Source organism: Bison bison, unplaced genomic scaffold (assembly GCF_000754665.1).
Source record: "Bison bison bison isolate TAMUID 2011002044 unplaced genomic scaffold, Bison_UMD1.0 scf7180017864492, whole genome shotgun sequence".
Taxonomy (NCBI): Eukaryota; Metazoa; Chordata; class Mammalia; order Artiodactyla; family Bovidae; genus Bison; species Bison bison.
Window position 1 is genome coordinate 5,292,798 of NW_011495051.1, and position 11,591 is coordinate 5,304,388.

The following is an 11,591-nucleotide window of genomic DNA, read 5'->3' on the forward strand; positions in this document are numbered from 1 at the left end:
GCCAGCGCCCCCGCCAACGCCAGCGTCTCGAGCCTGTAGAGGCGGAGGGCAAGGGTCTGGGGGCAGTGGGGAGGTTTGCGATGTGGGGGTGAGGAGGGACAGTCAGCGGCATTGCCCATTCCCCTCCTTCCTGGGGAACCGGGAATGGGAGGAGGTTTGAAGACCCTGGGGATTTCAGGTGGCTGTCTCACCTCTCCAGCAATTCCAACCTCAAGCGATGCCCGTGGGGAAGTGTGAGCAGCTCCAGACCGGAGGCGACCCCCATGGCGCCCCGCTGAGCCTTGGTCACTCCCAGGACACCTGTGGCCTGGTGATGGGAGGTGGGGGTAAGAGTAGGGACGTTAAAGGAGCAGAGTGAGTCTATGGGTGTGAGGTGGGGTTTGGTCATGCCCTGGCTTCAGGCCCTACCTGGGGAGGGAAACCTGGTAGGGGGACCCACCTGGCAGTCTACCAATAGCAGGTGGAGAGCTGTGCTCCCAGGATGGTGTTCCAGGAACAGGCCACGGAGAGTATGCAGGACTTCGGGTTCCAGAGGCCGATTCTGGGAGCCCAGCAGGCAGGAGGGGGTGTCAGGGAGACAGAAAGAGACCTCAGCCTGTGGTCTTGCAAAACATCTGTCCTCCTCTTTCTCCTCCTCGGCTTCCCACCAGGGCACCTCTGACTCTGGGCAGCTGTGGCCAGGGGGTGGTCCTTGGACCCTGAGCACTCGGGGCACCAGCTCACAGTACGTCGGGGGGCGTCCAGAGGCATCAGGCAGTAGCAATGAGGGTGTTCGAGGTGGCTTGGTTGGGGCCTTGGCATGAAGCTGCCCATCAGAGGCCCTGAGACTGTCAGCAACGGACCCCAAGGGAACTGGGGTCTTTAGTATCACGGGGTCACTACCTGTCCGAGGCAGGCCAGATGCAGGTACAGTGGAGGCTCCTGGGGGTCATACAAGAGGGGGAGAAAGAGGTACACAGAGAAGATAGCTGGCTGGGGTGATGGCTTCCTGAGCTACTAACCTCCTGGTTCCTGCACTCATTCAGCCAATAAGCAGGTATCCTAAGTTACCTTGTTGCAGCTTTGAGGCTGAACAGCTTCACCAACATCGATGCTAGATACCTACCAATGGTCTGAAAATGAACTTTCTCTGACATGGATGTAGTTCTGCCAATTCTGAATACTACATTTTAAGTCTGAACTCTTCCTTTTTGCTCCTCTGATTGAAGATGGTAAGCACTGACCACACAAAATTGAAATGAAAAAAATATGTCACTCAAAATTCACAAAGTTACATATGCCTCAAAGAAACTGAATTTATCAAACTTTCGAATGATGTCTTCTGTTAAGTTTGTGGTATATTTACTTCTGAGGTTATTAACTTAAAACTGCGCACAGACTTTTGGGAGACTATATCTACTAAACATTTAAGTCAACCCTGTTATGGGGGTTTAAAACCTCCCTAATGTTCCCATCTCACTCTGAATAAGGACCAAAGTCCTCTTGTTAGCCCTCAAAGCTCTCACAATCTGAGCCTGATATCTCTCCGACTTCCCTCTCACTCCCACTGTTTCTGCTACACTCACTTCTTTTTGGTTCAATGAACAGTTCAGACTCTTGTTCTGATTCTAGTTCCTTTGCTCTGACTGTTCTCTCTGTCTGGGCCACTCTCACCCCATTATCCACATCGTTCCCTCCCTCATCTCCTTCAAGTATTTCTCCATGAGAAAATTTCCTAACTACTACTAAAAACTGTAATACTCCTTGCTCTGTCCTACTTTTAATTTTTAACCCAAAGCATAATTGACTCCCCTTCATGGATCACAGCCTTGTAGTGGCAAAGTGGCTTGCATAACTGAATGATGCTATGAGCCGTGCCGTGCAGGGCCACCCAAGATAGATGGGTCACAGTGAAGAGTTATCACAAAAAGTGGTCCACTGGAGGAGGGAATGGCAAACCACTCCAGTATTCTTGCTGTTAGAACCCCATGAACAGTATGAAAAGGCAAAAAGATACAACACCGGAAGATAAGCCCCTCAGGTCAGAAGGTATCCAATATGCTACTGGGGAAGAGTGGAGGGCAATCATTAATAGCTCCAGAAAGAATGAAACAGCTGGGCCAAAGGGGAAATGGTGCTTAGTTGTGGATGTGCCTGGTGGTGAAAGTAAATGTCAATGCTGTAAAGAACAATATTGTGTAAGAACCTGGAATGTTAGATCCATTTGTTGTTGCTGTTCAGTCGCTAAGGTTGTCCAACTCTTTGTGACCCTATGAACTGCAGCACACCATGAGTCAAGGTAAATTGGATGTGGTCAAGCAGGAGATGGCAAGAGTAAACATCAACATTTTAGGGATCAGTGAACTAAAATAGACAAGAATGGGCAAATTTAATTCATATGACCATTATATCTACTACTGTGGGCAAGAACCCCTTAGAAGAAATGGAGTAGCCCTCACAGTCAACAAAACACTCTGAAACACAGCACTTGGGTGCAATCACAAAAATGACAGAATGATCTTGGTTCGTTTCCAAGGCAAACTATTCAACATCACAGTAATTCAAATCTATGCCCCAACCTATAATGCCAGAGAAGATGAAGTTGAACCCTTCTGTGAAGACCTACAAGACCTTTAGAACTAACACCAAAAAAGATGTTTTTTCATCATAGGGAGTTGCAAAAGTAGGAAGTCAAGAGATACCTGGAATAACAAGAAAGTCTGGCCTTGGAGTACAAAATGAAGCAGGGAAAAGGCTAACAGAGATTTGTCAAGAGAATATGCTGGTCACAGCAAACCTTTTTCCAACTACACAAGAGACGACTCTACACATAGACATCACCAAATGGTCAATATGGAAATCAGATTGATTATATTCTTTGCAGCAGAAGATGAAGAAACTCTGTACAGTCAGGAAAAACAAGACCTAGACCTCACTGTGGCTCAAATCATCAGCTCCTTATTGCAGAATTCAATCTTAAATTGGAGAAAGTAGGGGAAAAACATTAGGCCATTCAGGTATGCTGCTGCTGCTAAGTCGCTTCAGTCGTGTCCAACTCTGTGTGACCCCATAGACAGCAGCCCACCAGGCTCCACCGTCCCTGGGATTCTCCAGGCAAGAACACTGGAGTGGGTTACCATTTCTTTCTCCAATGCATGAAAGTGAAAAGTGAAAGTGAAGTCACTCAGTCGTGTCCAACTCCTCACGACCCCATGGACTGCAGCCTACCAGGCTCCTCCGTCCATGGGATTTTCCAGGCAAGAGTACTGGAGTGGGTTGCCATTGCCTCCTCTGATTCAGGTATGACCTAGATCAAATCCTTTACGATTATACAGTGGAAGTGACAAATAGATTCAAGGGATTAAATCTGATAGACATGAGTACCTGAAGAGCTATGGACAGAGGTTTGTAACATTGTACAGGAGGCAGTAACCATAACCATCCCAAAGAAGAAGAAATGCAAGAAGGCAAAATGGTTGTCTGAGGAGGCTTTACAAATAGCGAGGAAAGAAGAGAAGTGAAAAGCAAGGGAGAAAGGGAAAGGTATACCCAACTGAATGCAGAGTTCCAGAGAATAGCAAGGAGAGATAAGAAGGCCTTCTTCAATGAACAATGCCAAGAAACAGGAAAACAATAGCATGGGAAAGACTAGAGATCTCTTCAAGAAAATTGAGATATCAAGGGAACATTTCATGCGAGAATGGGCACAATAAAGGAAAGAAACGGTAAGGACCTAAACGAAGCAGAAGCTATTGAGAAGAGGTGGCAAGAATACACAGAAGAACTGTACAAAAAAAAGGTCTTAATGACACGGGTAACCATGATGGTGTGGTCACTCACCTAGAGCCTGACATCCTGGAGTGTGAAGTCAAGTGGGCCTTAGGAAGCATTACTACAAACAAAGCTGGTGGAGGTGATGGAATTCCAACTGAGCTATTTCAAATCCTAAAAGATGATGCTGTTAAAGTGCTGTACTCAATATATTAGCAAATTTGGAAAACTCGGCAGTGGCCACAGGACTGGAAAAGGTTAGTTTTCATTCTAGTCCCAAAGAAGGGCAGTGCCAAAGAATGTTCAAAAGTGAAGTCGCTCAGTCATGTCCAACTCTTTGTGACCCCACGGACTGTAGCCTGCCAGGTTCCTCCGTCCATGGGATTCTCCAGGCAAGAATACTAGAGTGGGTTGTTATTTCCTTCTCTAAGAATGCTCAAACTACAATACAGTTGCACTCATTTCACATGGTAGTAAGGTTATGCTCAAAATCCTTCAAGCTAGGCTTCAGCAGTGCATGAACTGAGAACTTCTAGATAGAAAATCTGAGTTTAGAAAAGGCAGAGGAACCAGAGATTAAATCCCCAACATTCGTTGGGTCATAGAGAAAGCTAGGGAATTCCAGAAAAACATCTACTTCTGCTTTATTGACTATGCTAAAGCCTTTGACTGTGTGGAACACAACAAATTGTGGAAAGCTCTTAAAAAAACAGGAATACCAGACCACCTTACCTGTCTCCTGAAAAACCTGTATGCTGGACAAGAAGCAACAGTTATAATCTTACTGAAAGTGGTTCAAAATTGGGAAAGGAGTGTATATTGTCACTCTGTTTATTTAACTTATATACATAGTACATCATATGAAATGCTGGGCTGGATGAATTACATGCTGGAATCAAGATTGCCGGGCAAAATATCAACAACCTCAGATATGCAGATGATGCCATTCTAATGGCAGAAAGTGAAGAGGAACTAAAGAGCCTCTTGATGAGGGTGAAAGAGCAGGATGAAAAAGCTGGCTTAAAACTCAACATTCCAAAAACAAACATCATGGCATTTGGTTCCATCACTTCATGGCAAACAGCAGGGGAAAAAGTGGAAGGAGTGACAGATTTTATTTTCTTGGACTCCAAAATCACTGTGGATGGTGACTGCAGCTATGAAATTAAAAGAAGCTTGCTCCTTGGAAGGAAAGCCATGACAAATTTAGACAGCATATTAAAAAGCAGAGACATCACTGTGCTGACAAAGGTCTGTATTGTCAAAGCTATGATTTTCCCAGTAGTCATGTATGGACATGAGAGTTGGATCATAAAGAAGGCTGAGTGCCAAAAAATTGATGCTCTTAAATTGTGGTGTTGGAGAAGACTCTTGAGCGTCCCTTGGACAGCATGAAGATCAAACCAGTTAATCCTAAATGAAACCAACCCTGAATAATCACTGGAAGGACGGATGCTAAAGCTGAAGCTCCAATGCTTTGGCCACTTAATGGGAAGAGCCAACTCATTGGAAAAGACCTTGGTGGTGGTAAAGATTGAAAGCAAAAGGAGAAGGGAGTGACAGAGGATGAGATGGTTAGAGAGCATCACTGAATCAATGGACAAAAATTTGAGCAAACTCTGAGAGATAGTGAAGGACAGGAAAGCTTGGTGTGCTGTATCCATGGGATCACAGAGTGGACACGATTTGGCAAATGAACAACAACAACAAATATGACTCATTTCTGTTGTTCATGGTCCTTCATTCTCTAATAGGATGTTGGCTCCACTCGAGCAGGGATCTTTGTTATTCTTATTCATTGATGTGTCTCAGCACTTAGTATTGTTTCTGACACACACAGTGAGGGCTCATGTTGAATGGGAGACAACAGGCCAGTCAGGGCACAAGGGGAACTCCTCCTTTATGTAGGATGGCCAGGGTTAGCTGCTTTGAGGAACTCCTGTTAGATGAGAAACAGTCAGGTAAAGGTTAGGGAATGAGCTTTCCAAAGATGAGGCCAGCAAGTGCAAAGGCCCTGAGGCAGGAACAAATGTACAAGGTTCCAGCAGACTGAACAACAACAATCAGCAACTGAAAGGATGTCTGTGTGGCCAGAGTGAACAGGGGATGAGGGATGGAATTATTAGAGAGCTTAGCTATGGTTAGAGCATGGAGGGTTTCTTGGAATCATTGTAAACCCATACTTTTAAGCACCTACAGAGTTCTTGTATGTGTTTTTGTCACTGTGACAACATTGAGAGCATCACCATCCTTTTTTCCCAGCAGGTTGTCACCTGCCCAGTGTCACTTGGATAGTGCGTGGCAGAGGAGTTTTGGAGCTATGTCCTATTCTGGAAGACCCTTTACCTGGTCCAGGAGGGTCTTCTGGTGACCGCCACATATGCTCCAAACCTGCGGGCTGACTATCACTCCGCTTCCTATCCCTGGGGGACAGAGGGAGGGAGATATGTTGTCCTACTCCTAGCAGATAGTTAGATAGCATATAGCCTCCACCAGAAAACCTTACATCCCATCACTCAGAACCAGGGGATCCCCCAGGGTGCTTGCTAGCCCCAGGGAACACTTGGCAATGTCAGGAGATATGTTTTGGTTGTCATAACTAAGAGGAGGGGTGCAGAGCATTCTACTGGCATCTAGTAGATAAGAGACCAGGGATGCTGTTCAACAGCCTGCAATGCACAGAATGGCCCCCCCACAACCAAGAATAATCTGGCAACAAATGTCAATAGTGGACAGAGCCGTCCACTATTGGAACACACAGGAACAGTGGTGGAGAACCCTGGGAGGTCTTGGGTGTCTTCAGGATGTAGAGAGCCTCTGAATACCTGAGCGGCTCTGTGCGAGCCGGGTCGTCTGGAAGGGTGTCCTCACTAAAGCTGCGTCGAATTAGTCCTTGCCGTGGCACTGGCCTGGAGGCCACAGCCCCTGTGGCTTGGGACAGTGGACGCTGGCCAATCACATAGCTGCGAACCAGGGCAGGCAGGCTGGGGAAACGCTCATCCTCTAGCTGAAAGAGGGCTGTGGGCCGGCCTGGCCGAGGCCTCAGGGCCACACGAAGCACCTCGAAGTGCAGGGCTGAGCCCCGCCAGCGGCAGGAGATGACAGGGTGGCCCCCACGGGACTTGGACGCACGAACTAAGAAGTCACCATCTTGCTGGAGAAGGTCCTCGGCCTTCTGGGGATGGAGGATCGGGGGGGCAAGGGTTTACGCATGAGCACGTATCAGTAATTAATGGAGACTCCAGACCCCTCCCCCCAACCCAAGAAAAGCCACCCCAGAGACTGGGTAGTTTTCGGCCAAACAATTTCTTGTCTAGTGGACATACTTCCGCACTACATTTCCCAGGCCCCTTTGCGATTAACTGTCGTGTGACAAGATCTGACCAATGGGATGTGGGACGAGTGCTGTGGGGAATGGGCAGACCTGGCCCTTGAAATAAGTCTAGCAGAATCCTACAGGTTTCTTCCTGAATCTGTCCGTTGACGCCCACAGAGCCCTGGGGGGCAGTGGAGGCAGAAGACTGAAAGGGCTTGGGTCTGACTCCTTTTGAAGCTCTGCATCCTCTTAGACTGCGACATGAACTAGTCTTTAAATGTTGATGGAGTCGTTGACAGCGTGGGAATGTTTGTTACAGCCACTAGATGACGCTGACTAATGCAAGTTCTAACCTGGTGACAAGTGCTGAGTTTGTTATGCAAATGTGGCTTTCAGAAAAGCCATTTGCTAGGTTCTTCCAAACAGACCATGGCCTTGAAATTCACCTTTATAAAAATAGAGCACTATCATGCCAGCTATGGTGGCTGAAAACAGGGCCTGAGGGTCACAACATCATAGAGGGGCAAAGCAGAGCTGCTGATGGAGGCTGGGGACTGGCCAATATGTGCAAAGGACACTTGTATGGCCCTTATTATATGCCAGGCACTGTTTTAAGTGTAAAATGTATGAACTCACTTCATCCTTTACCAAGGATAAGAGGTAGGTACTATTATGCCCATTTTACAGATGGGAAAACAGAGGTCCAGAGACATCAACTACCTTGCTCTAGTTTATATCCAATATAAATTGTAGGGATAGGATTTGAACTCAGGCTGCTTGTGGCTAAAGTGTGGGATTTTCACCATTAAGCTACACTGCCTCTCATGATTTGATTAGATGTCTCAGGTCCTGGGACTCCTGAAGGTGACTCCTAAGCTGGAGATGAGCATGAGGTGCTTTGAATTGAGAGGGAAATGGGACCCTGGCGGCCACAGGTGGCCTGGAATCCAGAGAGAGACAGAGAGACAAGTAGGGCCAAAGGGTGGTTTGAGGAGTCATTAGTACCCTCTTCAACTCCTGTCACCTTCTTCAACACCATCCCAAAGGAAGTGATAAGTTAAAGATAAGAAGTGACATCCCACATAGACCAAGTTGCAAAACAATCCTCAGCCCTCAAGTCACTCTTTCTGATAGATCTTGACCCTAAGGCCCTTATCTGGGACCCAGGAGTCCCCAATAAGTCAAAGATGAGTGAGATTCCCCATCAGATGGTATGTGGTCCTGTGAGAGGCAGTGGTACCTGGCGGGACAGGGGGCCGTGGTACCAGGGTTGGCCCACAAAGTCCTCTCCATCTTGTGGCACCTGCATGGAGCTCTCGGGGGCAGAGGGTGCAGGGTCTGTGCTTTGTACTTCCAACAGGCCTCAGTCTTCCTCATCTGTAAAACAGGAATAATTATTCTTGCTTCCTGAATGGCTTGGTCAGCCCTTTCATGTTCCTCATAGTTTGAAGACAACAGCCCACATCTTATCAAACCATAAAATGCAATGCTTTCTGTATATGTATATATATATTACATTTTAATACACAGCATATTTATATAATTATATATACTGCTACTGCTAAGTCGCTTCAGTCATGTCTAACTCTCTGCGACCCCATAGACGGCAGCCCACCAGGCTCCCCCGTCCCTGGGATTCTCCAGGCAAGAACACCGGAGTGGGTTGCCATTTCCTTCTCCAATGCGTGAAAGTGAAAAGTGAAAGTGAAGTCGCTCAGTCGTGTCCAACTCCTCACGACCCCATGGACTGCAGCCTACCAGGCTCCACCACCCAAGGGATTTTTCAGGCAGGAGTACTGGAGTGGGGTGCCATTGCCTTCTCCGATAATTATATATAAATGTATTTAAATATTTACATATAACATTTGTGTATTTTATATTCTAAATATAAATGTTAATATATATTTATATTAAGTTAAAGAAGTTACCCATAGTCAGATTATATATTTTTAATTATAAATTATATGAGTTATATTTGATATATGTATCAGATTAAATTCAAGCTATGAGTAACTTTGGGGCTTCCTGGATGGCTCAGTGGGTAAAGCAGCCACCTGCAATGCAGGTGACACAGGAGACGTGGGTTCAATCCCTGGGTCATGAAGATCCCCTGGGGTAGGAAATGGCAACCCATTCCAATATTCTTGCCTGAAAAATCCCATTGACGGAGGAGCCAGGAAGACTACAGTCCAAAGGGTCGCAAACAGTCAGACATGACGGAGCGACTAAGCATGAAATGAATAAATTTAATTTATTCTTTTTAATTAATTTATTTTTTGGTTGTGCCATGCAGCATCTGGGGTCTTAGTTCCCCATCCAGGAATCAAACTGGCACCTCCTGCTTTGGAAGTGCAGAGTCTTAACCACTGGACTGCCAGGGAAGTCCCTAACTTTAATTTAGAATAGGCTGTGATTTCATGAAAACAGTCATGCAAATTCACTGGGATTCTTGCGAAGGAAGAAGACAATGATCTCAAATGTAATGCAATTTTTAATGCAGATGACATAGTGCTATATTTTGTAGAAATTTAATTAACAAATTAACTCAAAAGAATATTTATGCGGCACCCACTCTGTGCCGGGAGCCCCTTCTAGGCACTAGAGACCTTGCAGTGAACAACAAGACCAAGATTCCTGCTCTTAGGCATCTTCTAGCTGAGAAGACAGAGATTAGGAAAATCAGTGAGTAGAAAAGGAAGCCTAAAATAGATCTGAGAGAACTAAGGGGAAAAATGAAATCAGGGATCAGATATGAAGATTCAAGCAGTGGAGTTAAGATTTTTCTTACAGTGACCTGGGAAGGTCTTGGGGGTGGGTAAAGGTTGGGAGGATTTTAAGGGGCCAAGTCAGGTGGTTCTTTAAAAAAAATTTTTTTTTAATTTAATTTATTTATTTAGCTCCACTGAGTCTTAGTTGCAGCATGAGAACTCTTAGTTCTGGCATGTGGGATCTAATTCCCTGACCAGGGATGGAACCCAGGCCTCCTGCCTTGGGAGAGCAGAGCCACCGAAGCACTGGGTAAGTCTCAAGCCTGGTGGTTCTTGGGGTGAAATAAATTCCAGGCTGGGGAGAATTAAATTTACTAAAACCCATAGCATCTCAGGGATCTGTAGGCACACTCAAGGATTCTTAGATTGTACAAAAAAATTTAACCCATGCGTGGCTTTCCAATAAGGTCATTTTGTATGCTCAGTTGCTCAGTGGTGTCTGACTCTGATCCCATTGACTGTAGCCCGGCAGGTTTCTTTGTCTCTGGGATTCTCCAGGCAAGAATAACAGAGTGGCTTGCCATTTTCTCCTCCAGAGGATCTTCCCGACCCAGGCATCAAACTGTGTCTCCAGCCAAATCCTGGGTTGCAAGTGAATTCTTTACCACTGAGCCAGTGGGGAAACCCATTTTAAAAGACCATTAAAAGGTCACATTTTTGTAGACAGGTCAGCAAACAGCAAATAGACATCTACAGGTTTTCATTCGTTATTACTGTGATCAAACTTAGGACATGGACACTCTAGGACCCCTTGATCATCGCTCATGCCTCAGGCCCCGGGGTCTCTCAAGCATCTGGTGAAAAAACTGCTCTGGGTGAGAGGAAAGAAGGGGAGAGGGAGTGGGAGGTGGCGGTGGGGAAAGTGTCTTGCTTCCCCTACCCCCAGGGCCTTCTGGGCCCGGAAGGATCTGCAGAGAAATAGCACGAAGATTTTTAGGACCTGAGTCAGCTGAAAGGGCCTGGAAGTTCCCAGACTGGTCCGAGGTGGCTTAAGGGGTGGGAGAGCTGAGCAGAGCTTTGGCTCCAGGCGCCACATACCTGAATACCAGGTGTGTCTCCCGGATACCTGTGCACTTCCTGTTTGTCAGCTGGGCCTGGCCTGGCCTTGGTTTTAAGAGTCCTCTGACTCCAGCGTCCTCTGTCTTGCCTGCCCCTTAGTGGGTGTGAAGGTGCATCACTGACTCTGGTTTGTGCAGGGGGAGCTCAGAGTGGTCACAGGACGGCTACAGGCCAATTAAGTCATCCACCTGTCCTGCATCGTTTGGAATAATTTCTGGGTATCTGGGCAGGAGAGAGAGGAAGGGGGCAGAAATCAAGAGAGGAGGTGGGTGAGAGGCAAGTTTGGGGAAAGAAGGGAGGGGATTATTCATTTTCTATCGACCATATACTCCTACAGGGGGCAGCCACTTGCACGAGACAGGGACACAGGTGGACACGGAGACTCAAACGTGAGCAAAATACTGACTGGTTGAATGGTTACTGTGTGCCAAGGAGAAACAGTGATGAATGAGACCAAGGCCTCTCGGGTGGAGGAGACACACAAAACAAATAAGTGCACGATGAATGAAGAAGATAATGTCTAAGGGTGAACAACGGAGGTGATAAGACAGGGAGACATAAAGAGAGGCTGGCTGGGGGAGGCTACCTTAAATATGAATAGTAGTCAGAAGGCTGTCTCCCACGAAGTGACTTGGGACCTGAGATCTCAGTAGGGGCGGGGGGCGGGGGTGGGGAACAGTTAAGCAAAGATGTGAAGA

At 46.6% G+C, this 11,591-nt stretch overlaps 1 protein-coding gene across 1 annotated transcript in view; it reads right to left on the bottom strand.

Annotated features, from left to right (window-relative positions):
• The window catches only part of SH2D3A (SH2 domain containing 3A), a 14,597-nt gene that overhangs the window by 2,423 nt on the left and 583 nt on the right, over positions 1-11,591 (bottom strand). The window contains exons 2-7 of the mRNA XM_010828470.1: positions 8,307-8,443; positions 6,576-6,925; positions 6,097-6,173; positions 440-921; positions 192-307; positions 3-33 (exon numbers count right to left, since the gene is read on the bottom strand). Of these exons, the coding sequence (XP_010826772.1) occupies positions 3-33; positions 192-307; positions 440-921; positions 6,097-6,173; positions 6,576-6,925; positions 8,307-8,375 (1,125 nt within the window). The 5' untranslated portion in view covers positions 8,376-8,443. The remainder of the gene's footprint in view (positions 1-2; positions 34-191; positions 308-439; positions 922-6,096; positions 6,174-6,575; positions 6,926-8,306; positions 8,444-11,591) is intronic.